Below are 27,860 nucleotides of genomic sequence, written 5' to 3' on the forward strand. Positions count from 1 at the left end.
CATCAAAACTATGAATGAACACATGTGGAGTTATGTACTTAACAAAAAAAGGTGAAATAACTGAAAACATGTTTTATATTCTAGTTTCTTCAAAATAGCCACCCTTTGCTCTGATTACTGCTTTGCACACTCTTGGCATTCTCTCCATGAGCTTCAAGAGGTAGTCACCTGAAATGGTTTTCCAACAGTCTTGAAGGAGTTCCCAGAGGTGTTTAGCACTTGTTGGCCCCTTTGCCTTCACTCTGCGGTCCAGCTCACCCCAAACCATCTCGACTGGGTTCAGGTTTGGTGACTGTGGAGGCCAGGTCATCTGCCGCAGCACTCCATCACTCTCCTTCTTGGTCAAATAGCCCTTACACAGCCTGGAGGTGTGTTTGGGGTCATTGTCCTGTTGAAAAATAAATGATCGTCCAACTAAACGCAAACCGGATGGGATGGCGTGTCGCTGCAGGATGCTGTGGTAGCCATGCTGGTTCAGTGTGCCTTCAATTTTGAATAAATCCCCAACAGTGTCACCAGCAAAACACCCCCACACCATCACACCTCCTCCTCCATGCTTCACAGTGGGAACCAGGCATGTGGAATCCATCCGTTCACCTTTTCTGCGTCTCACAAAGACACGGCGGTTGGAACCAAAGATCTCGAATTTGGACTCATCAGACCAAAGCACAGATTTCCACTGGTCTAATGTCCATTCCTTGTGTTTCTTGGCCCAAACAAATCTCTTCTGCTTGTTGCCTCTCCTTAGCAGTGGTTTCCTAGCAGCTATTTGACCATGAAGGCCTGATTCGCGCAGTCTCCTCTTAACAGTTGTTCTAGAGATGGGTCTGCTGCTAGAACTCTGTGCGGCATTCATCTGGTCTGTGATCTGAGCTGCTGTTAACTTGCGATTTCTGAGGCTGGTGACTCGGATGAACTTATCCTCAGAAGCAGAGGTGACTCTTGGTCTTCCTTTCCTGGTCGGTCCTCATGTGTGCCAGTTTCGTTGTAGTGCTTGATGGTTTTTGCGACTCCACTTGGGGACACATTTAAAGTTTTTGCAATTTTCCGGACTGACTGACCTTCATTTCTTAAAGTAATGATGGCCACTCGTTTTTCTTTAGTTAGCTGATTGGTTCTTGCCATAATATGAATTTTAACAGTTGTCCAATAGGGCTGTCGGCTGTGTATTAACCTGACTTCTGCACAACACAACTGATGGTCCCAACCCCATTGATAAAGCAAGAAATTCCACTAATTAACCCTGATAAGGCACACCTGTGAAGTGGAAACCATTTCAGGTGACTACCTCTTGAAGCTCATGGAGAGAATGCCAAGAGTGTGCAAAGCAGTAATCAGAGCAAAGGGTGGCTATTTTGAAGAAACTAGAATATAAAACATGTTTTCAGTTATTTCACCTTTTTTTGTTAAGTACATAACTCCACATGTGTTCATTCATAGTTTTGATGCCTTCAGTGAGAATCTACAATGTAAATAGTCATGAAAATAAAGAAAACGCATTGAATGAGAAGGTGTGTCCAAACTTTTGGCCTGTACTGTATGTGACATTATATAAGGCTGAATCATTGTTCTGCTGCTTTAAGTGTTTGAGCTCCAGGAGCCCCTTACCCTCTGAGCAGATAACAAGATCAGCCACCATATAACAGAGACAGTAAACGATTGTAATTGTCATGTTATGCCATCGTTATTGTTTATACAGCGCTGCCGACTCATATGCAACATGTCACACTAGAGGCCGACGCTGTTGTGTTACACATCACACCTGTCATGCCTCTTTTGTTTCTGGGTTGCCAACATGCCATCTAAAATCACACACTAGAGTGACACAATGCTGCCGTCATTTGGTTGTGTGTAAAAATGGAAAGGCAGCCCTATAGTGTGATCACCGTGTTAGAGAGTGAATACAGGTGTTCCAGCTCAAACAGTTTGAGGGAAATAAAGTGTTTTTCATAAAAGCATGTAAACATGTCCAAGAAGTACCCTTAAATACAAGTATGAATCTGAAAATGAGCATAATAGGTCCTCTGATTACTAATAATTACCAATACGCTAGAGTATGAAAGGCAGACAAAGTCAGTGACTAGCTGGTGAATGTAGTGAAGCATCTAGGTGCTACAGAGCTAAATAAGGTGTTGGGGTGTCTATCTCAGACAAAATAGATCCACTGCTCTGCAACATTTATTTATGTTCCATGGGAAGTAAATGCTAAAGAGAGTAGGCGGCATTGAGGAAGTAGTCTCACAACACTTCCTGGGTGTGAAAATGAATGAATAACACTTCCCTCTGCATGTGAGAACTGTGGTTGCACTGGGTAGGTTCCAGATGCAAAACTCTGTGTGAATAAAAGTTACTAGGAAAAAAAGACTACGGATAGAAAGGCAAGAGACCTAAAGGCCCCAGATGTTGGTTGGTGGAGAAAGAGATTTGCGGGGGGTTTAAGCTGCCTGTAGAAACCAAACCATACCCACAGGGGTGATGGCTGTGATCCAATTAGATCTCACATTAGGTGCCCTTTATAGTTTCCCAGCATAGTTTCTCAATATCCCTCTGAAAATAGCCCTCCATTGTTGCAGAGTCATCACAGCCCCGTTTGTACAGAATAACCTGAGTAACACGGTCGATATGGAGCAGGGATCAAACCAAAACATAGACTGAAGCAGAGGTGGCTGTAGATAGAAAGCTGTTTATGAGGCGTTTCTTGTGTTTTCTGTCTGTCAACACCATGGACAGAGTAAAGTGACGTATGTGAGACAGGAGAGATACTACATCACTCCTCAGGCCGTGCTGTGGTGAAGGCTTTTACTGTTCAGTCTGAATGGTGTTCTACACATAGGCCGTGACACAGGATAAATAATGTACCCTAATGCCACTGTATGAGGCAGCAGACAGCAGCAGTACATGAAGTACCAGTCTGTCTCTGCCACCCCAAAGCCTCCACCCCTGCACACACACATATATACACACACACACAAAGTATGAAACACACAACTCTCTGAATGGATGGATGGCACATGATGTCACATGATGAGTCATAAATCAGCAAACCAATTCTCTCTCTGTCTCTGTCTGCCTCTGTCTGTTTTATATTTTTGTGTTTCTCTAGTTTCTGACAATTTGTGAAAAACAGCCTCTACATGCAGCACATTTATCCTGATTCACACTGCGTGCCTCACCTTATTTATAGCTGGTATTGTTATGCAGGAAAGGAAGCTGGTGGAGTTCCCCTGTGTGAACCTTATTAGTCATCAACTAGGTCCGTTTAAGCCTGTAAAATACTCTGTAAACTACCTGTTAGATTCAGGAAGTAGTGCCTACCCTGAAAAAAAAACAATACAGTTTCAAATCAGTAGTCACACAGCTGTATCACCACATATCATAAATTACAGAACATCTTTTTTTATCCGAGCTTCTATGTCTGCCTGTTTCCTTTGAAATGCAAGTGCTATTGACTATAAAAAATTACCACTAACTTTTTTTTCCCTCTATCAAATAGTTCTAATCTTAAGATCAAAATCCTTGGTACATGTGTTCAGTTAAATGCAAATGAAGTAAACAATCATATGTGATATGACACAGTGTAAATTGAGATGGGAAAGAAGGTAGGCTAGTCCCTCCACCACTTTAGCCCAGACTGAAATGTGTAAACAACTATTGGATAATCATGAAACATGGTACAGACATCCATAGTCCCCTCAGGATGAATTATAATAAATTTGATCATCCCTGACTTTGTCTGTAGCATCCATCATCACATCAGAATGTTTTTCTGTCTAATAGTTCGGTAAAGCTGACGACATAGGTCTATTCCACAAAAATGGTGACCATGACCAGAAGTAAGGAATCACAAGTTTCAGTCACTACTTCCGTTTTCGTCGTAACAATCTTTTGTCTGCTACCACTGCAACACAGATCCTAAACAGTGCTTTTTCTCCTCTTTCTTTGCCCAAAGTTACCATTGTGGTAAGTTAGATGTTGTCTTATTGAAAAAATTACAGGAGATGAGAAAAGGTCAACGTTGCACATATAAGGTTTTTTCTACCAATTAATTTTTCATTATCAGGGTATGTGCCTTATGCTAGCTAACCTGTAAGCTAATTTCTAGTTTATCATTTGTTGTTAAGAGGGAGATGATCTTCTTGGCACACTTTTGTTTCTTTTTGGAATTCAAACAAAAAGAAGTTTAACTGACCGCTTCATTACTCAGCCACTGATTCTACCCATAAGCTAAGCTAGCGCTAATACTGGATGTGGGTTTTCCCTACATATGGTTCCCGCTCGCGTTATGTGAAATAGGCGTACTCCATTCATCGTTTGCTAAACTTTATGATCAGTACCAATTAGCAAATGTTAGAATGCTAACATGCTAAACTAAGATGATGAACATAGTAAATATTATACGTGCAAAAAACAGTATGTTAGCATCATCACTCTGAGCAAGTTGGTCTTTAACTCAAAGCACCACTGTGCAACCTCAGAGAGCCACTAGTATGGCTGTAGACTCTTGTTAGCATTGTTTGCATCGTTTTATGTTTAAATGTTTTGTCAGCAACTTTTTGTTATAGCCTACCATTGGTGTATATTGACTAGGGTTGGGTGATATGTATAAAGGTTTTCAACCAGCCTGCGTCACCCTACAACCGGCGATTTAACGTTTCTCTCTTTCACCGAACAAAGACTCGCCTTATTGCCTTGTTAGCTCATCGTGAAACCCACTTAATCTCAACAGAAACAAAATAAAACTCACCAAATCCATCTGGTTTAGTTTTTCCACTGTTCCAACAATCACCAACACTGTTAGCCAATATATTTGTCCAATTGCCCAACCCTGATATACATCACATTTGTATGTTATTACTATTCAAGTCTCTTGTAAGGCAAGAAACTGACTTGGATACTAAACATATCCATCCATCCATCCATCCATCCATCCATCCAAAGCTGGGTCATGGGGGCAGCAGACTGAGCAAAGTATTCTAGATGTCCCTCTCCCTAGCAATGCTTTTCAGGGGGGGACCCCAAGGTGTTCCCTGGCCAGACAAGATATGTAAACCCCTTAAGCATGTTCTGGGTCTGCCTTGGGGCCTCCTACCAGTTGGAAGTGCCCGGAACACCTCTAACAGGAGGCACCCAGGGGGGCATCCTGATCAGATGCCAGAACCATCTCAACTGACCCCTTTCGACGCAAAGGAGCAGGGGCTCTACTCCGAGCTCCCTCTGGATGTCCGAACTCCTCACCCTATCTCTAAGGTAGAGCCCAGCCACCCCACAGAGGAAACTAATTTTGGCTGCTTGTATCCGTGACCTCATTCTTTGGGTCATTACCCAGAACTCATGACCATAGGTGAGGGTTGGGATGTACATGGAACAGTAAATCGAAAGCTTCACCTTCTGACTCAGCTCTCTCTTCACCACGACTGTCCGGCATAGCGCCTGCATCATTGCAGACGCCGCGCCAAACCGCAGCTGCATCTCACACTCCATTCCACCCTCACTCGTGAACAAGACCCGAGATACTTGAACTCCCTGGCTTGGGGCAGTAATTCATTCTCAACGCGGAGGGGTTAGGATACTAAACATGTCTGGAAGCTATTTATGATAATATTTTCATAGTATTTAAGGTTTATAGTTTTGAATTCAGGCCCATGCTCCATTTCGCAAATTTGTCCACAATTCATGCTTGTTGAATTACATAAGCTGTGAAAATAAAAAACATCAAGCCTAGATGTGTGGCTCGCAAACACTGAATATTAACCACTAGGTACATAAATATATAACATAACAAAGGACTTTCCTGCTTACATTACTCATAGTGTTGTAAGTATTCCACTGAAGACTAAAGAAATGTCATGCTTGAGTTAGTTCATAGATCACCTCTGTTTTTAAATGTGTGCTCTCTTTCTTTAAGTGTGGAATATTTTACCCAAATTACAATTTCAACCCCTCTTTGTCACATAAATTGATTTGATCAAGAGCCTTGTTGACCAGCTTTGTCTCACTGGAACATAACCAGTTTGTAAATCCCACCAGTGACACCGTTACCATACTCCAGATTCACATCTCCCTCTCCTCCAGTGGGATTATGCAGACGTGACTGAACGAGACTCTGCGGGATCAGCACTTGTTATCTCATTTGTTCGACATATTCACAGGCAGGCTCGAGAGACAAAGACTCCCACACTGATTTCAGTCAGAGGCCAAGGACTCCAAGAGAAATAAGGAGTACAGATTTATGTCACTTTCCATCACAAATGGAGTCTAATAAATCTAATAAAAACTGTAGGTCCCTATGTGTTGCACATATTGTTAAAATACATAAAGAGCTGTAGGTCATCCACTGCAACCTCAGAAAACCAGTTCATCTGAAATATTAGCCACACTATGGATCATTAGCCATCAACATTAAACATTAAAACATAAAGTTACAGAATAATTGCAAATTTACTGTGCTACATTACGTCCAGCTAAATTATGATTGGATAAAATATTGTCAGCCAGTACAATAAACTGGCATTGACCTTTAAATAAATGACCTTATAGTCCTTTCTAACTTAAAAATGAGTCGATAAGTAGAGGTTTGTTCCCGTTCTGTTATATAAAATGAGCTTTGTTCAGTTTGTTCTCAACCTTGGCTCTCAGTGATTAGCTCCCATTGATCTGACCAAATGGCTCTGTGACCCACCTAGCATAAAATGTGTTTGGAGGCCTGGTGTGTGACAAAGTACAACACTGCACTTAAATTAGCTTTCCCACCAGCAACCAATTTAACGCCTGGAAATGACTTACAGTAAATGTTTTTGAGGGTCACGACCCGACACGAGCAGAGCAGCGCGTCCTGAGAGGCATTATGTTTTTTTCTATGGTTTGTAATGACCTACACATCACCACATAGCAGGCTTGCTCAAAGTGACATTGTGCCAAGCTGGTTTTGTAGTAGACGCTTTGGCAAAACTGTACTTGAAAATAAAGCAGCTCAGGAGAGCAGTGGCATTATGGAGATTTAGACGGCTGCAGACAGTTGGGTGTATTTCATTGAGCCCATCTGGCCTGTTTGAAAGTGCTGCTGAGTCTAAGAGAGGCGGTCAGGCGGTAGAATAGAAAGGGTGATGGATGGGATGATGGATGCAGGGGGAGGGGAGAAGATGAGAGTGCAGATTTGGGGGGGAAAAGGAACTCTTTTCCGGCAGAGTTGAGTCTCTGGCTTGGCTGCGGCACACTGCTCTGCCTGTTTTCATACCAAGCACTCGGCTCTGGCTCCTAACCAGCTTCGACCGACCAATGCCACTGAACCCCATAACCCACCCGCGCACTCTCTTTCTCTTTCTCTCTCTGATGTTTTGGCTAACCTCTCTCTTCCCCCTCTTCATCTTTCTGACTCTCATTCACTACCTCCTTCCTTCGCCTCGCTTCTTTTCAATTTTTCTTACCTTCACTCTCTCGACCCCAGTCGGACCCTTTTTCTCCAGTCTTCCGGTAGTACAGAGGGTATGGGATAGGGCCAGAGCCTCCAGGTTTCCATAGTGATACTTTGTATCCTGATGTCATTAGTATTGACGGTGTGCAGCTAGGCCAAGCTGTCCTGGCACAGGAGCTGTTTACTGTTTACCCCAAACTTAAACCATTCACTGTGAGCCTTGTGTGTCTCTGCATGTGTGACATCACAATCTAGCCGTCCTTATTGTTTCTATTTTACATTCAGATAGAGATGACAATAAATGAATAAGCGACAGATAGGCGAAAAGGTATTTTATTTGTGATTGTATGATGAAAACGCTCTCAGTTTGAAGTAGCGTGCTGTGTTTCCAGGAGCTTTTTCACCAGGGAGAGGCTTGGCAGGTGGAAATGGCTGTTTCATAAAGAAACATCCCCTCTGTCTGCTTGCTCACTGTATGATTACTGAAGCGTGTCTGTAGAGCACAACTCCCAGCCCGACTCCTCATTCCTTTGGCTGCTTCACTGGCTCGTCTGTCTGAGGAGACGGGTGCCCCCCCCCTTAGCACCACTCCCCTTCAGAAATGTACATGTGTTTATCTGCTCGCTTGTGTGCCCACGTGTATGACCTCATACATCCGTGGCGAATACTCGAATCACAGGGCTGCTCCTGCATCTCCACCTCCCACAGATTGTTGAGCTCAGAGCTCTCCTACAGGCCCTCAGCTGGCAGGTTGTGGCCTACGTGTTACCACAGTAATTAGTTCTGCTTGGTGTCTTAGGCCAGGGGTTGACAAAATATGGATCCCATATTGATGCTGTCACATCGCATGCAGGCGGAGCACATCTAGTATCAGGACACATGCACCAACATGAGCTTTTTTTTCCGCATAGATAAAAAAAGGTCCTTGTTGCATCCTCCTTGTAATCCTTCATGTACGATATGATTGCTAAAGATTGTCTTGGGATGCAGAAAAAAGCATTTCCTGCATTGATTGAAATGTGAACTGAGCCCTATCTTTACACACACACTCACACACACACACACACACACACACACACACACACACACACACACACACACACACACACACACACGAATAGTTTATTTTCGGGGACATCCCATTAGAAAGAGAGAAGATATTGTATTACAGCTGATGCTTGATTGTCACAGTATTAGCAAACATGATATTGCAGCTTTAATGTTTCATAGGCTGTACTTGTCCTTCATTTGAAATTAACATACCTTTATATTTGTGTTTGTAATTATTTTTTTGTTTTGGGTCAAGGATGCCTTTATTGGTGAGTCTACAGTAAAGAGCTATCAGAAAATGAAGGGGGAAAGAGAGAGAAGGGGAAAGACATGCAACAAGGGTTGTTACTGCTCCTGCTGTCCATATTGGCAGCAAAGAGATTGCTTCCTGAGGCAATTTCAATATAAGTGATGATGAGGGTCAGAGTTCACCTGCTGTGCAAAAACGTATCCCAAAGTTCAGCCAAAGCAAATATGATGCTTCAGCAATGATGCTTCGGCAGACAGTGAAAGCCACTGCAGAGGGATGGTACCACAAAGAGGGAATTTTCTACTAAGAAGACTGTAGCTTTGGAGTATACCTATCGATTTGACTAACTCAGACTGTTGAAGCCTCATATCTTCAGCTGAACTTACACGATATATCTTTCAACGTATCCTCATACAACTGTTTGTATGATATCTTATCATACATAGCACCCCACAAATGACGTTATGCACTAAACTTAGTAACGTAGGTTAGGTTTTAGCAAGTAAAGTTACTTTGGTTAGATTCAGGAAAAGAAACATGGTGACAAAGTACCATAAAATGACTCAAAGTTCACTTGGTATCACACAGTTACGAATACCGGTCTCCTGGGGGAAAGTCCTGTGGTTTATGAGCCATCCACCACCCCAACCTGCCCTCATGTGGACTGTTTTCTCCTGTACTCCCACCTGTAAATTTGTCACATGATTGCAGCCTTCCCAAACACATGGGTTGTACAGGAATTACTGGCACACAAGAGACATATTTGCATTTTGTGCATTGTCTTTTGCAGGTATAAGTACGAACAGTGCATGAGAACAGCTTGCATTTTTACAGAGGATGAGGGCTGTGAATTTTGTCCCCATTATTTACATTGTAATTGCATTAGGAGGGCATCTTTACAGCCAGCATGAACAGGAGAAATATTTACAGCTAACAAAATCTCTTTAAATATGAATATTTATGACAAGAAATATGGACCTATCATTTAATTCAAACAGTCACCACTTCACCCGAAGTCCAGTTATCTTTACTAACAAAGCCTACTGATTAATTAAAGATCCTGCTTCACTCCATATCTTTATCCCAACTCTTTAATGACTACAATTGAGGGATCATTGTTATGTGTTACAATGGCATACAATACAGCGTACTGTTATCAGCACTTCTACTCTGGCACATCCATATTGATATCTGCCTCATAAGCCCAGTGTTGCTGGAGCTCTTCTTTGCATTGCCTTTGATTTGATTGATTTTCTTCCTGGCGTATGCCCAGTGCACGCCTAACCCTTAAATCTAATTTTCAATCCAATCCCAACAATAGCAGGAACCATTATAGCTTGTGCTGAATGTAGTAGAAGTGTAGTGTAGTGCGTGTGTCTGTGTGTGTATGTGTGAGGGAAATATCAGCAGTTAACTAAATGTGATATATGACACACTTTCTCTTTTGCACACACGCACACACAGTTGTGAATAGTATTGTTGGTTTGACAGGCTGACAAGAAGCTCTTGGGAAATCCTGCACAGGCTAAGGTTAATGCGTGTGATTCATACATCTTATATGGTATGTTGACAGTGCTACTCAAGTTTAAACGTGTAATATTTCCTTTTGCCAGATGGTGGTGCTCTAAGATCAGCTCTATTAATGCTGAAGGCAGGTTGCTCATGTCAGTAAGTTCAATGTGGTTTACTCTATATGTGTGTGTGCTGTGTAATACCATACAAAGCATAGATAGATAGATAGATAGATAGATGGATAGACTTTGTACTTCACATTTGTTTTATTTCATAATGTAGATGGTAAATGACATTAGATCGCATTAGATATTAAGACTTTCTAATGCATATTAATGCTGTTATTGTTTTATATTACCTGTGTATCATTTCACAGAGTGTTTTTGACAGCCAGCCAGCACGATAAACAGACAGACAGACAGATGGACAGACCACCTTTGCCAGCCAGTCCTCTCAGACTCCACTATGTCAGAAATGGCGGGTCCCTGAGGCTACTGTGCAACAGAGATCCCTCATGCCAGATCAATACATTGAGCAATAAAAATTAAGCCCTGTTCAAATGAGAAACTGACTTGGTGAGCCAATTGACAAATTTCTATTAAATCAAGTAGCATGAATTTATCATCACAGTGGTAGGGCCTGATCCCACCTTAAGCTCGTCTTCAAATGTGTTTTTGCATGTATGTGTGTGTGTCTACTTGAATAGCGTGGATGGACAGCTTGCCACCCTGTGGGCACCACGACTACAGTCTATCTGTGATCCACGCTGGCAGCTGCTCTGCCAAATGGGATTTTCCTGGAGATTACAGCCTCTAAGTGTGACACGCTTGCATGTGTTTGTCTTTGTTGTTGACGGAGTGCGTGTGAGGGACTATTGTAATAAAGCTGTGTGGGTTTTTTGTGCGTTTAAATGTGTGTGCGGGGGTCTTGAGCCGAGGTGCACGGAGAACATGTTCTGTCTCTGTCACATGGGGCTGGTTGGAACATGGCTGAACTCTCTCTGGCAAGCTGTGTGCATAAAAAGGGAGGGAACGTGTTCAGATGTGGGGTCAGGCTTTTTCCAAACTGCTGCTGTTCTTATTAGCAGCATTAATAAGAACAGCTGAAAAGACCTTATTTATCTTGTGAATATAGCTTAGCTAAAGCCTATGGATGTTTAGACCAGGCTGATTTTACTGCATGTCAACTGGTAAATGTTTAGGTTTTGCACTGAGCTGTACTGGAAATCCATGGTCACAGTTAATGACCAAAATACCTGCAAAATTAATGACATTCCCATCAGTCTCATCTGGAAATGTTAGCATGCTATGCTTGAGTTATGCCTATACTTAAGTACAACCTATAGACTGTATAAAATAATGGACGGATTGTGGACTGCCAGTTTTGAAGCAGGCCCCTAGGAAGTGTGCCGGGCTCTGGAGCCAAATTTTCCTAATGGCCAAAGAGTTCAGTTACAACTTTTGAGTCCTTCATGTGATGCCATTGGGCCCAAAAAGACTTCTTCCCATTGATTTACATTGTGAAAGAGACATCTATAAATCAGTGGCTATCTTATTTTGAACATCACAACCCTGGGAAATATAACCTCCACAAAGCCGCTAGAATGGCTGTAGACTCTTTGTGTCATTGCATGAAAAAGTACTTCAAATGATGTTGCCATATGATAATAATATAGAGAGATAATACATGTTGAAAACTAGAATTACCACCTTGTTGTTGTTTGCCTCCGCTAACCAGTCAACTTGCAGTTTACATCTGTGTCTGTTCGGACTCATATGTAGCCATGACAGTAGACAATGCTTCAAATATGGATGTTGCTGCAAAGAAGCTACAAATTCTCAAACATGGATGCTTCATACAGATCTTCAACATGGCATCTCAGAAGATCTATACAATCAGCACCGTTTCAAAGTGGGCAGCCAAGATTAGTGTCACCAGTGTCTGACCAAATGTCTCCCCTCCTGCTCCTGAGTTACAGCGTTGAATAATGGCCAGAAAAGTATTACTGCAGAATCTTATGATGTCACAGTGAAGTTGACCTTTGACCTTTTGGATATAAAATTTCATCATTATATCCCATTAGATGTGTTTGAAATGTCATAATTAGCGCATGAGTGCTTGAGTTATGGCTGAAAATGTGTTTTGTGACGTCACAGTGATCTTTAACCACCATATTCTAATCAGTTCATTGTTGAGTCAAAGTGGATGTTTGTGCCAAATTTGATGAAATTCCCTCCAGGCTCACCTGAGATATCACATTCATGAGAAGGGGACAGATGGACAGACGAACCCAAAACACAATGACTCTATTGCAGGTGCAATTTTATTTTAGTCTATAATCATATGATATGTAACAAAAATTAAAAGTTTAAAGGGCAATTTATAAGATCCTCAAAATTGCAATGTGCTATTACAATGATCTCTGACAGTAAATACAGATATCTACAAATAAATTCAATGTCAGTTCTCACCAAATTTGAATTGAAAATGTGACTTTTGGGATTGGTCCAGCGTTTGAGATATGACAATTAAATTTGTTTGAATGTAGAGAAAATGGAAAATGATAATGGGTGTTGTATCAGAGCTTTTCCATTATTTTATTCCAGCATTCATTAGTCTATGAAGCAGCTCCAGGATTGGTCACTAGATGACATCATCACAACATTTTTCCTCTCTCGCTTGTTAAAATTAAAACTGAGCTGTGGTCTGTGGACATGATTTACATTTTTCATGTGGATTTTCCCTTTAACCCATTTTCTGTTTGCCTCAGCGTCTGCTCTGGGAAGAGCTGTCCGCGGTCCTGAACATAAGCTGCGCATGGATCCCTGGTCATGTATGGGGAGGTGGCTTTGTAGTCACTCACTAACCTGCTTAACCTACTTTCTACTTGCCGGCCTTTCATCTGTCCACAGAGAGGAAAGTGCTGTAGGATAAATATAGCATACTTAACAACACACACAGTGTCCATCCCGGCTTTCTGAACAACACCGATAGTGCCACGCTTTCTTGTATTCCTGCGTCCTTACCCTCAATGCATCACTGATCATTTCCCTAATGAAATCCAGCCTCACTCCGAACATGGACTCCTCATGTTTGGCCCATTAACCCAACTGGTAGAAAACGTGTTGGGATGCGCTTGAACCTTCATTGAGATGAATATGACCAAAATAATGACATTTTAAGATCTTAATTGTCCAATTATGTAGACAGCTGTTGTGCTGCATTGCAATGCCAGTTCAATTGCAGTTTCCTAGCAACCAGAGAGGTACAATGAAATGATTTTCTGCTAAGTGGCATCATTTCCTCACAGCGAGACTACAGTGTACATTCACAAAACAAATCTAAATCTGCAATGTGTGCATGCTTCTTCACCTCCAGGCTAATGTTTTTGTTGCTTTACTGCTCCTAACATTAAAATGCAGCCAAAAGAATTGCGTGCGTGTATGTGTGTGTGTGTGTGTTTTATGGATAGGGTACCTGTTTATGTAGACATCCATATGGGTCATGTGTGCATCTGTATACCCTAGAGGTGTGTCAAAGCCTATAAAATAGCTGTGTCGCAGCAAACAAAATCATTTCAGTTGATTAATGTTCATCCAGAATGCTGCGTCCTAGGCTAATCATTGTACATGCATTCTTTTCAATTAATTCATTATCAAGGGAGGTAGAGAGAGAGGGGGGGAGGTGGGCTGGGGGAGGGGAAAAGAGAGTCAGGGGGAAACAGAAAATCCAATCCTGCTGGTCTGAAGTCTCGGAGCAATGGAGCATTAGTCTCATCCTGATGTAATTGGAATGACACCAAGAGTAAAGCCCGCTGATTTAGGGACAGCCTCTAGGCTTGATTTAATGCCCTCTGCCAAAACTATACATCCATCTTTTTATCTTTCTCTCCTTCCCTCTTGCAGGCCCCTCCGCTCCACTTCGTGTTCCTCCCCCACCCTGTTTCGCGCTCTCTTCATTCACCAGCTACAGCCATGCATCTCCATCTGTACTCTATTAACCGAACAGTAGCTGCATTTTATTATATTTAAAGGCAGAAGGTTATAAACTCCCACAGAGCGGGTATTTTTTCAGCTTTTTACTTACTCCGTCTGGCGTTTACACACTTGAATGGATGTGTTTTACTCTCACAGAGGTTATGTTTTATTACTGGACAAATATCTCCGAGAGGAGAGCGCAAAGAAAGGGCAGACTAAGCAGGTGTATCCAGGCCAGGGTGCTGCGTCCCCGGGGTTTGCTGCTGCTCAGTCCCCTGACAGATGGACGGCCAGGGCAATCCTATTACCCCCATGTGTTTAGCTCCTCTTAATGCCAGGGTGGGTTGCATGGCTAATGGGAGGCAATGAATGTTTGGAGGGAGAGTCTCATGCTACTGAATGATGATCATCACCATTTATTTAACAACTTTGAGGAGATCTAAAACCAGCGACAGGCAGTGAAGAATATAAGCATGACGACTGTAGCTCAGCTAGTGCACTCTGATACAGTGTGTCTCACTGAGGGATGTCATATTAAATCAGCTCAGCCACTAAATAGGCTTTACTGTATATATTTCACATAGTGATTTCATCCTTGTCCAGCAAAGATGAAGAAAGTGACTTTTTAGGCATCCCATCACTACTGCCTGGCCTCTCACATAGTGTTGGGCACTGTGACTGTATGTACCATTAGATGATATAGATCTGTCTACCATAAGAGATTTGCCATTAAATTTACATGCGGTGTCTATTCCATTTAATCTCTGACTGTACAAAAACATTGTGGGCAATAGTGTAAATCCATTAGCAGGAATACTTTATGACATGATTGAGTTTTTAACCACGCTTGTGGATCTATGGATGGCAATATTGGTCAGTTGGTCAATGGATTCTACCATTCTACCACCATTCTACTGAAATTTGTTGGAAACTATTGGGCAGATTGTCTTGAGTTTTTGTACAGATACCCTGTTCATGGTGCACAGCAGGATTAATCTGAATGACTGTAGTGCCGTCATGAGGTCAAAGTTTTGACTTGATGGATTCGTACAAAATTTTGTACACACATTGCGCGCATTTCCTCAACATGGTGACCTGATGACTTCCTTTTGTGTAAGTATGAGGTTCATATTTGTGTTTTAAGTGAAATGTTTCAACAGCTACTGAGCTTTAGCTTTAGTTTGTGTTGTGCTAATTAGCTAATATTAGCTTGCTAACACGCTAAGATGGTGAACATGGAAAACATTACACCTGCTAAACATCAGCATGTTAACACTGACATTGTGAGCATTGCTGCCATTAAATGGAACTTGTGAGCTCATGGCTCTGACATGAGAAGTTGCGTATACAATATGCTTGGCATTCAAGTGATTAAGCTGAAAAATTCACTGCTAGGCAACATGGACACCACTGTTAGCTCTAGAAGCCACTGACCCTAGCTATTTAGCAAGCTACTGTGATGCAGGAAATGCAAAGGCATAATAATAGAGATAAAGATGAGGCTGTTGGGGATCTTGTCATTTGGTTAAATGTTGTTTTGTATTTTTGTAGTTATGTGTATTTATTTGAAACTGTTGACATCCTGGAACGCAAGACAAATTTCAGATTTTTTTTCTGACGATTAAGCGAAACTACCAATCATCATCATTATCATCATATCAACATTTCCCTCAGATGTACAATAACATTATAAAGAGCAACTCTATACAACTAAATTTACAATATCGTAACTTACCATCCCCTGAAAAATGAAGTGAACGTCAGCAAAACAGGTCACAACTTGTGAACTCTGAGCTTTTGGAAAATTCCACTTGATAGGTTATGAATACCATATGAGTGGGGTGTTCATTTGAACTCCTCTTGTGAACATGATAATTATGACTCCAATTTGAAGTCAGTCAATTGTGCCATGGTAGCATTTAGCTCATAACGACAGCCTTGCAGAGCAACCTTACTAGCATGGCTACAGACTAGTTCAATCAGGAGAGACAGAAGAATGAAGTCAAGATAGTATTTAATACAGAATATGAGGGTACAAATTAAGATTAAGATCTAACAGAAGTCTTTGGCTCTTGGACACCAGAGGAAGATATTTCACGATGGAGGGACATCTGAGTGGCAGCAGGATAAATCCCCCCATGGAGTCCAGACACTGATGTTGGTGGTGGCTGCTGACTCTGAGGCTGCTGACTGCTGAGGCATATGAGGCTGATGAATCCATAAAGACTGGGTGGTGATGGGGAGGTGGATGGTGCTGAAAGTGCAGCAAGAAAGAACTACAGCAGAGAAAGAACCATATTTAAAATGAGGAGCAGTAAGATGACATTCTGACAGAGAAGGCATGTCGCTGTGCTACTGGTTGATTGTGAATCAGCTGATGACTCAATTGACCTACCCAGATGATGACACCTAGAGATAGTGAGTGAGCTTACGTGCAAGGAGTGAATGGCTGGGTGAAACTTACAGCCTGAGCATGAAAAGTATTGTCTTTCTGACTGAACTTTCGCCAGAGCTTCATTTGACAAGACATAGTCTGTCTGTATGATTTTGGCGTCACTGTGATGATGAACTTTTGTTTTACAGGCACTTCATTCACTGTATTAGCCAACAACAATCATTCCTGACTGGTTATTTTATATTTAAACAGCACAGACAGTACAGAGGCATTACTTTATACATCAGTATCACAATGTGAGATTACATACTCTATTAGATTTTGCACCCTTTCTCCCACCTGAAGACACTGTGAAACTTGCTGCAGATGAGACACTGTGTGTATCTGCAGTCCATTTTTGTCTGGTAAACTATTAAAAAACAGAGTTTTACACAAAAGCATTGCATTTATTTCTTCATATTAAGTCATTTTATACTAACATTCGTGGGAAATTTCAATTTCCACTTTGCAAATTTTGGTAAATCTTAGTGGCATATCTTGTGTTCAAAGGTGTTTAATAAAATTTCATGGGTTTCATCAGCCATGTGATTACTAACTGTTGAGAAAGACACCATCTACAATTGCATCACTGTCTATCAGTTAATTCAGTTTACTGCGCAATAATACATTTTCCACTTTTAGTTGTTCCATCATTTATACTTGATCCATTGCAGACTTTGATTAACAATTTTGGCCTTAAACAGAGTTTGTATTGATTTATCTTAATCTCATATTTCTTGGATTAACCAGATGAAAATGATCAATATTCTACCCTGCATAAACTAGTTATTATCCAGTGGTCAATATACCATTGACTGCAATCTTGAGCTATGAGAGATCTGCAGTAAAGGTGGAGTGTAAGTGTGCCGTGTGGTTAAATATCTCTACTCATGTGTAAGTGTATGTGCATGTATGCTGCTTGGTATGCAGACAGCGTCTTTGCTGCCTGTAGCCCTACAACGGCATCCCCAGGTCAAGCAATTACCACACATCAAGGAAAGCAATTGGGCATGACTAAAATATCATTGCCATGTGATTGTGTCCCTATGTTTGGGTTGCTGGAGCCTAATTTAACCCACTTTGTCCATACGATTGAGGAGAATTGAGGACACGCTCTCCAATTCTGGTGGCCCCCCGAGCATTTCCTGCAAGTCTGACACACAGCAGCTGGGCTGTAGACGCGCCGTCACTGGCCCTTTACTCAGCGGAGTGGGATATGGGGTGTAATGAGCGAGAGAAGTGAGGTAGTAGAGGAGAACAAGCTGGAGGTAGGGGAGGGGAGCAATAAATGAGCCATAGGGTGCAGAAACGTAAGGCCTTCTGAGTGAAGGATCTTAGACTATGTGTGTATCGACCTGCGATCACTTGTAAGGTCATGTGATTGCATCAATTCAAGAGACAGACTGGTTTCCAGTCAGGGCTGTTGCTCTGAGATGCTTTCCATTGGCAAAGGAGCCACCGTGTTCATATTTTGCTTTGGCAGGAGAGCGGGGAAGAGAAGTGGAAGGGGGGTTAAGGGGAGAGGAGATTGGCATATATGCACAGGCAATGGGACAGGGGCAAGGAGAGAGATGGTAGATGTTATTAGAGAGGCAGCATTGATCCCAGGCTCTGGCTCCGAGCAGCATTCACCCACTTATTCCCTCATTATACAGTCAAATATCTCCGTGCCTTTAACTGCCACCCCTGCCCTTCATCTGTCTGTCTCTCTGCCTCGTAATTTCCTCCACGCCTCCCAACAAAATCTGACAAACCTGAACCTCTCATCCATGCGGCTTCATTCTACGAAATCCATTGTTTTCCCTGATTCCATTTCAATTTCATTTGGTCTCGCTGCTCAGCTGTAACTTAGCCGAAGTCTTTTGTGGAAGAGGAACGCGCTGTGTTTCTTTTGTCCTCATAGAGCCTGTTTAAATATTGATAGAGATAGGAAGCACCGCTGACCACTCAGTCAGATCTGAGGGGGTCAAGGATGGCAGGGTTTCTCTGCAGATTTCATTAAGGGAGCAGAGGACTGTAAATACGGAAGCATGTGAATCGCTAGGCCCTCACTGCTGCTCCAGCAACCTTCATTATCCCCCTGCATGGATAACTCCCTGTAATGTATTCCAATGGAGATGGAGGTTGGAGGGTGATGGGGTGTAAAATAGCATGTGTAGGAAGGCCCTGTTTTTCTGCTACGAGCAGGCTGCCACCCTCACAGCCAGATACCCATTAGGACAGGAGCAGAGGATTGGATGTGCAAATGGTCCCATGGATTAGAGAGCTAATGCATTTAGGAGAGGGGGCTCCAATCTCTTTATTGCCACTGCTCTGTGTGTGTGTTGAGGCTCGTGCAGGGGAGATACCCAGTCCCTTTGTGGAGAATGAGAGATTTAGAGTAAAGTGAGTAGATAAGGGCAGGGATGCACTGTGAGTGCAGCCACACTGATGCAACGCACACACTCATCAAAGCTTATAGTTTGACCAGAAGAAGGCTGGATAACTCAGCATGGAAATGAGATCTTTCCAGAAAGAGGCACAGACAACACGGCCCTACTAATCTAATTAATCAGTGTCTGGGTTTTTCATTTTCTCTGCCCTCTTTTCTGTCCCTCTTTGTTGCTCTGCGGTCTTCTCCCTTTCTGAACTCGTCCTTCCCTGTCTGCCCTGATTTCTCTGAATCTGAACTTCGCACCCAGTCTTAAGTGTTTGGACGGAAATGTGCCATGTCATGCGCTTCCTATCACACATGCTATAAAGCCTCTGTTGTCTTCTCCTCGTGCACAGCCGCTGTGAGAGAACTGGAGATGCAAAGAGGAAAGCATATGACAGTGTATAGATGCCTCTGCAGCAGGAAGGAGGGATGGTGATGCAGGATCTACTTATGAGGCAACCTGCTACCAGGCCATAAGGCAGCTGTCGGCTTTACACGCACGAACCTTGTAGGTGGCCATCAAGCTGTGAGCAAGCAGAATATGAACTCTTCCTCTGTGGCGCTGGTGGTGGTGGTTCGAGTGAGCGTCACATTTGCTGCTTGTGTTTTTTTAAAGAGCCAGCCGCCAGGCAGCATGGGAGGGGCCCTCCTTTGCTGAGGCGCAGCAGCAGCAGCAGCAGCAGCACTGTGGGTAACTACAGCACAGCTCTGCTCTCTCTGCGCTATCACAGTGAGTCAGCTGAGTTGCCGGGATCACAGGCGCCGGTGAGTGAGTGAATGAATGAGAGAGGGGACCCTGCAGGGTTTGGATACAGAAAGGCGAAGGTGCGACTCTGGAGATGCGTGGAGCTGAGACACTGACATGGAAACAGTGAAGTGATCGGAGCAAGCTTGTTGACGCATAATCCCGCCCGCCCCGCTGGCACTGGGAGGGGGGCAAATCTCGCCTGCCTAAACTCAAATCCTCCACAAGAGATTTACGGAGTGCGCTGCTTCTGCTGCTGCTGCGAGTTCAGCCACCTTCAAGAAGACATTTCTTTCATTTTGGCTCTACAGGCGCTCTGTGGTGATAATGAGCATATTTTTGGGAGATCCACATGTCTGTGAAGCAAGAGGACCTCATGCGCTATCATAATTAGGGTATTAAATCCACTGTTGGAATCGGCACTGTCACTGCGTCGCGGACGGTGGGCGGTTGGATGCGCCCTGAGGTGTGGACAGGACCTGCCCGCACATCACCATCATCATCACCATCATCATTATCATCAGCATCCTCATCATCACAGGCATTTGATCGTGATTGTGTTGATTACACCGGAGATCTGGAGCCATGACAGGCCCCCCGCTGGTCCCACAGCCCGCCTGCTGACGGTACCGGGCAGGATGGGAGCAGGTCTGCCGCGTTCAGGATCCCGAACCAGTCGATTTATCAATGGAGGAGGAGAGTGACACCCGGAAAATCAACAACAGCTTCCTTCGCGACCACAACTATGCAACCGAAGGTATTTAAAAATGGAAAAAAAAAATGCTCATTTTAAGCTGTTTTACCGGCACAGAAAATAACCTGAGGCTGTAGCTGGAGGGATGCTGATATCAAGGCAAGATAAGTCACTGCATAGGAATATTAAAGGAACCATAAAAATACCTATTACGCAAATGTCACTGTTGGATGAATGGCCTGGGTGATAAAAATAAATATACATCTAGCCCATAAAGTGCGTAAATGCCATTTAAAGCGCATTTTAATCACCTCACCCACACCATAAGCTGCTCTAGGGGCATTAAAGAAATATTCCGCTCAATTGTTATAAACATGGAGCCTGTAGCTCAGCCTGTAGCTGTGGTGTCAATAGCAGGAGATGATGAGGTGGCTTCCCATCATGCCTGCTATTTTAGGATGACCATCCTGACCGAGGGGAATCAGGGCTTTAATCTGTATGTACTGTGAGCAGCAGTGGAGTAAAGCCTCCTGTACAGCTGCTCCAGCGTCTGGAGTCTGTGTAGTAAACATGTGAAGCAGTACAATAACATGAATTAGTGATGAAAGAATGGATTTGTCTCATCATGTGTTCACTTGTTGAAAGAATTAGACAGAGAAGGTGCCCTCATTTTGAGATACTGAAATATGGATCTCTCTCTCTCTTTCTCTCTCTCTCTCTCTCTCTCTCTCTCTCTGTCACACACACACACACACACACACACACACACACACAAACACACAGTATATTTTTACTGTACACGCTCATAACTGCAGCTTTGAACAATAGCTGTTTCCTACAGCCCCGCTGCTCTAAATGCTGCTCCTGCACATGTGTGTTTCCTCCTCATTGACCACACATCAGCCCCTTGATGATCAGCCTGTTAACTAATTGATGCGAAATAGTTCCCTTATGTTCCACCGATCAGCTCCACCTCTCCTCCTCGAGCTGCTTAGATCACTGATCAACATCAAACACTGATTAAAGATAAAAGAACCATTGTTAATCTTATTACGACCTCAGTCCCCGTTCACTGATTATAATAACTTTATTTTATTATGCAGGGCAGTTATGGACATTAGCTGCTGGACTGATATCAGAAGGTAATAAAACCATTGGGAACTAAAGGCCTCTCATTGCTGGGACTGATCTACAAAACATAATGTAATGCTGTAAAACGCAGCCACAGATTAATACGAGATTTCAGTCTATGTGCATAATGTGGATGTCTGTTTTCTTCTCTTTTATTCTCATTTTTAACAAATATTTGATCAGTAGGTGATCCATATTGTTCAGTTCGAAGCACTGTTTTATTTACAGTGTAGTCAGCTCTTATTTATAGTCTCTGCAGCATGGGGCAGCCTCAAATTCTTTCACACCAGACACATTTCACCACCCACTTACCATGAGGTTTGACAAAAAAAGAAACACATTTAATATGACGGATAGTCCCATAATTTAACAATCAAATAGCGCATCCTCACAAATTATGTGCAGAATTTGATGTCATAGCATAGGTAGAGGCATATAGAGAGTACACATGGGTTGATGGAGGGGATGTATTTGTGGCTGCAGGGTGGGTCGGAGCTGCCACCAGCTCAGGTTACTGATGCCACTGCAGGTTAGAGGAGAGACAAAGTCAAGGCTCAGGAAGCAGAGTCTCATTCTCACAATTTCTCCTGCTGCTTTCCTCAATTTTTTTTCCTTTCGTCATTTAAATATGGCAGAGCATGATCATTTGCTCCGCTCCCGCTCTTACAGATGATTCCTTGTCACTGCTAAACACACAGGCACCGGTTGAGAGCGAGGAGAAGTGAAGTGGGGGTGGGAGTGGGTGTGATGGATATCTTTGTTTGATGTGTGCACTGAGATGAGAAAACAGTAGGGGATCTTCCCTTTTCCAGCGTCTCACTCTTTCACTCTGTGTCATTCATTTGATCAAGAAAAAGTGGGCGAGAGTTACCCAGGGTGTAAAATGTGGCTCCTTAAAGCGAAGCACTGTCTGGTCTGTGGCCCATCTGCGCTTTTCAAACAAGGAACGTCTACTTTTGTTATTTTTTTTATTGCTGTAATTTATGACTGATCGTCACACCTCGTATACCATGAATGTGTGTGTGTGTGTGCCCATTCACTGGTTTTCTCCTTGTATTCTAAGTGGTATGAAGTCAGTCTGAAGCCAAAGATCATACAGGCTGGTGTCTGGGTCTATCATCCGTCCTCGTAAATTTAGCAAAGTGCACATGTTCCATCAGGCCCATTCTGCTCAGACCACACACACACACACACACACACAGTCACACATACACACATAGGTCCCTGATGAGTGGCGGCGAGCTGGTAGGGATTTCCCTCAGGCCGTGCTTGCCCACAGCAGCAGGACACTTTAATGATGTCACATTTTAATGATGTCACTCACGCTGACCTTTGGTTTGCACCAATCCCACGCCCCAGTGGGTCTGTGGGCGGCTACATTGACCGCGTTACGTGCACACACTGTGCTGGTCATCCATGGTTGGAAATTTAAAAAAGTCAACCTCAATGCAAAGTTTCCAGGAACATCTCTGTTGTCTAGATGAAAGAAAATTGCTTTACAGTCTGATTTGCATTTGCCAGCCGCCTGCGGATGACACATCGCTAATGGTGATAGAATGGATGGTGTGTGTCTCACTGCAGCTGTGCACATCAGTGTGTGTTGAGTCAATGGACTGTTACGCTCCTACAACATGGGTCTCAGTTAATTTTCATAATCTACACCTTGGATGTTCCTATAATGGATGAAATTGTCAAATAGCAGAAAACCACTTGGGGTGTAAAAATGTAAATACCTTCCTCGCTGTGAGGCAGGACCTAACCTATTGTCTGCGCTGGTATTGATTTCTGCTCCTTTACAATTTAGCTACCGGAACAATGACCTAAAGATCTATTGGTAGGACATGTAATCCTTTCCACCTTCTCTCCCCTGCCCCCTCTTTCCTCTCATTCTCTCTCTTCCTGCCTTGCTGCTGATATGTCTGTGTGATGCGAGTACAAGCTTGTGTGTGATGTGACCCCTCCAGACCTGCTGAATACTGATGCAGTCCCTGTAACAGAGAGCTCGCAGCCTTTATTGCAGCTGCTGATGAGAGCAGAGCACCGCCTATGGTTGCCTGTGCCAAGGCAAACGGCCCGGGGCCACACTTTAGGACCCCGGCATAAAAAGACTTAGCCCACCATACCCTCAGGTCCCATCCATTATTCACTATGAAACACTCAAAACGCCGAACCCCTCCTCAGCACGTAGCGCACGAAAGATAATGTCCATGTGTGTGTATGGGGGTTGGTGTGGGGGGCGGCGGGTGCTTAATGGCAAGCTGTGAAGTTGGGGCGAGTCACACTCCTTATTCAGCAGCTGCTTTCATCCGCTGATTAGCTTCTTATTAAGTCTGCAGCTCCATGAAAATTTAATGAGAATTTATTAAAGAATACCCGTGGTGTTGCTACTGTAGGAAGATTACAAAAAAATATCCTACTTCTCATATGACTTCCTGGTCATTTGAGGTGCCGCCGTGATAGATGTACTGTACGTGAGTCATTCGGTGCACTGCTAGCCTGCAGGCTAAGCAGTGTTTGACCTTTCTGGACTTTATAATGGGATACATTTGTAAGTTTTGATAGCTAATTCCTGTGTCCTGTCGAGGAAGCCTGCGTCACTCGGAATCTTTCATGTTTTTGTGATAAGGTCACTGTAGATACAGGATTTCAGTCTGTGCAGCAGCAATCTAATCTTTGATTCACTCCAGCCTTGAAAACGGGGAGATGAAAGGGATTGCACCAAAGCAACACAGACAGATAGAGAGGGAGAGACAGCTTTTGTTTTGGTGGTGGATTATAATTCTATGCACCCCCGCTTCCCCCACCATCCCCCTCCTACATCTTCAATTTCTAAGAGAATACCAAATAACAAGCATATGAAATGATCTCAGTATCCCTCTTGGTATTCGTGTCGGCGCATGCAAGAATCGATCGCTGATCCTACAGCTTTTCACCACTTCTCCTCCTTTCGCCCCGTCCCGTGTTGTGTCTGTAGTCAGATGTGTGCCACGTCGACGTGTTAATGAAGTGTGAGAAGTGAAGCAGTAACATGTCTCGCCCATTTCACCCTTCACTCCCCGGAGTGTGGGGATACAGGAAAGCAAGCGCACACATACATGGGCGTACAAAAGAAAGGGACTACACACACGTACGCACACATTCTGTCTTGTCCTCAAGGGGCTGATCCTGGAGAAACCAGGTTAATTAGCTTGTTCACTCCAGATCTTACAAAGAGTCATGCTCTTCAGATGAAGAGAGCTGCATTGTGCTCTGTTGCTTTGTGTGCAGCTAATAAAGCCTAATAAACCCTTAATCATATGACTGGGCACCAGACTAGTAGGTAGCACGGTTTATTCAAAATTTCGATTGATCTCCATTGTTGCCGTTATCAGCTGCTTATTCAGCACAGAAATAAAGGAATAGACAGGTGTTCAGTCTATCGCTGCAAAATTTCAGTGTTATTGTCCCTGGAGAAAAAAAAGCAGATTGATAGGTATTGTTGATTATCGCAGAAGGAATGAAAGCAGCGAGTGAAAAGAGAGTGCGAGAATGGACGTGAATTATCCCTCGTCCTGATCCTTTGACGCAGGCAGCTCAGCACAAGTGCTGTAATCCTCTCCTCTCAACGTCTAACAAAGCATTTACACGACACCATGTTGCTCACATCCCTCCCGCTACCTGGAATTATTGTACAGCACTTACGCAACTAGCTTTCCATTCAGTCACATTATTTTGGATCTGTCTGTCTTACACAACTTTCCAGTGCCACAGGATCAAGCCTCAGTTTGTTTGTTTGTTTTTTTCACCCCCTGACAGGATTACATGTTGTCAAGAGGTTAGCCAGGGTTCTCCTATTTTGGTCTTCGCTGCACTCTGTACTGATGAGGCTCGCTGTACGATCTTTTATTGACCTACTTACCTCCCCAGACTTCCCCCCTCTTTTCTTTTAGTGGCCCTTTCTGTTATGCGTGATAGATGTTGCATGCTTGGGCATCTATAAATACATTCAATATCCTCTCTCCCCGCCCTGTGTTTCTGGCTCCTCGTGCACGCTTTTTCATTCCAGAATCAATGCATATCTATGTTTCCATCCAATTGGTGTGAGCCCAGATTCTATATTGCATGCTGTAGGCGGGGTTACTGAGGTTCAGACTAGGGAATAGAAACAGATAAGAGCCTGTGTTATTTCGGTCATATGTACGCCGTTACACACACACACATCACAGCAGCAGGCCAACAGGCTTGTCTGTGTTATTACTGGTGATTGATGTGTGTTATCTCGAGCATCCATCTGATGCATCACGAAGCGTTGACCTGTCTGCGTCAGACCTGGCTGGCCACAGGATTTATGGGCTTCATCTGGTTATGGTCTGCTGATGAAGCTGTGTGTGTGTGAGAGCGAGAGAGAGAGTGTAAGTACACATTTGATCAGCCTGCTGCTAATTCCAGTCCACCTTGAACCTGCTGACGCTCACGTAATAAAAATCTGATCTGATGCAAGCGGAAATCATGACACAGACCCCGCCCACCGGCATCTCCACCTGCCAATCAGTTTGTTCCCTATAATGAAAGTTTATCAGAAAACACCGCTCAAACATGGCCCTGTAACTGGCTGAGGTTGAGTAGATTGCCTGTTTCTGGCTTGAATACATTTGCATGAGGAAAATCTAATTTAGGGAGGCATTCCATCACGTTAGAAAGAGTTTCAGCTTCACTGGCTTTTTCCCGATTCTTCATTCTGCGAGATGATTGAAGGATGTATCCGTGTGTAAACTCGTTAAATGGCACCCATCAATTACTGTTTCTCCTCGGTGACTTAATGGGTTGATGATGAGGAGAGAGAAGAGAGAGGGGGGAGACAGAAAAAAAGTGTGGAGGACAAAATGGGAGAGAGAGAAAAGCTTTGATTCAAGAATGCTGACTGCTAAGCCGATTCCATTCGATTCACACCAGTGGCTTTGGCCTGATGGTGTTGGGGAAGACACCATCGTGTGTGTGTGTGTGTGTGTGTGTGTGTGTGTGTGTGTGTGTGTGTGTGTGTGACAGAGTGTGTGTGATGCAGAAAATACAGAGAGATAAATCCAGTGTCTGTTTTTTGCATGCATTTGCGAGGGTGTGTCAGTGGGGTACTCCCAGGCTGTAATTAGGTCAGAGTGTGTCTTGTCTGTGCAACATTAATTAGTTTATAGATTCAAATATGATTAGGATCCACACCCCCACGCTGCCACCAATGCTCCCTCACGTCATTATTAACACATGGCCATAAGAATCCCTCTGGGGTCATCGCTGAATGTAGCTTTCTCATCGACAATTAAACGAAACAAGGGGAGGACACGCGCACACATACATTGGAAGACATGACGCTTAGTCATTCCCACCATGCACAGCAGCTTTATGTGAAGAGATGAGCCCGTCTACAGGGACTCCATTGTCTGAAGTTGTGTGCTGCATTGAACTGCACACACTCGCCCCAGATGCAGTAGCAGGTTTTCACTCTATTGCAGCACTCGCTCTGTCTGCTGAATTACAGCTAGCATCAGCAACTAAGTCTGAGAGCTATTGGCACACACACACACACACACACACACACACATATACACCCCTCTGACTGCCGCTAGAGATGGAAACGGTCTCCATAGCAACATTCCCCTCTCCTGTTCAGCGCTCCGCCAGTAGCAGGTCCACAGAGGGCGTGGGGGGTACAAAACAACAAGCTCTCTTTTTCTCTCCCTCTCTCTCTAATATTATTGTCACTGTTAAACAGGGGGCTAGCCTCTGCTGTGGTGTGTGTCCGTGTGTGTGTGTGTGTGTGTGTGTGACAGATATTATGCTGTGCCTTTTTAGCTTGGGGCTGTATAATAATTACAGTCACCATTAGCCTCTCCTAAATCCAGGCAGATGTATGTCTTTGAGGAGGAGAGGAAAAGCTACCTTAAGGGTAGGTGTCTGTTATTTACTTTTGGTCAAACTGTAGCTATGCAGAGACACTGAGAAATGTTGGCGACGGCTTGTGAATATATTTATATTTTTGCTATTCTGTTGATGCACTGCATAAGATTGGAAGTTAAAAAGTGTGCCACACATATCGGCAGCAAAGAGCTCTTGCTTTATTTAAAGGTTTATGATTGTGTTTTTTAATGAAGGAGCAGGAGAGTCACTGAGCAGCACGGGGTCTTGCAGCCGGGAGGAGAGGTGAATGGGATTATTAGTGTGGCGACAGCGTCCTTTAAAAAGCAGGAGTGCCATTAAATGACACAGATT

The 27,860-nt window shown here is 43.5% G+C and overlaps 1 protein-coding gene across 2 annotated transcripts in view; it reads left to right on the top strand.

Moving 5' to 3' along the window:
- Positions 1-27,860, top strand: part of ppp2r2ba (protein phosphatase 2, regulatory subunit B, beta a) — a 57,712-nt gene that overhangs the window by 11,655 nt on the left and 18,197 nt on the right. Inside the window, exon 1 of one of the 2 annotated variants that reach the window (XM_049586169.1) lies at positions 19,460-20,552. The exons of the other annotated variant lie outside the window; for it this stretch is intronic. Within the exon in view, the coding sequence (XP_049442126.1) occupies positions 20,483-20,552 (70 nt within the window). The 5' untranslated portion in view covers positions 19,460-20,482. Of the gene's footprint in view, positions 1-19,459; positions 20,553-27,860 lie in introns of those variants that run through there. 2 annotated transcript variants of the gene reach the window in all.

This window comes from Epinephelus fuscoguttatus, linkage group LG9 (genome assembly GCF_011397635.1).
Source record: "Epinephelus fuscoguttatus linkage group LG9, E.fuscoguttatus.final_Chr_v1".
Lineage (NCBI taxonomy): Eukaryota > Metazoa > Chordata > Actinopteri > Perciformes > Serranidae > Epinephelus > Epinephelus fuscoguttatus.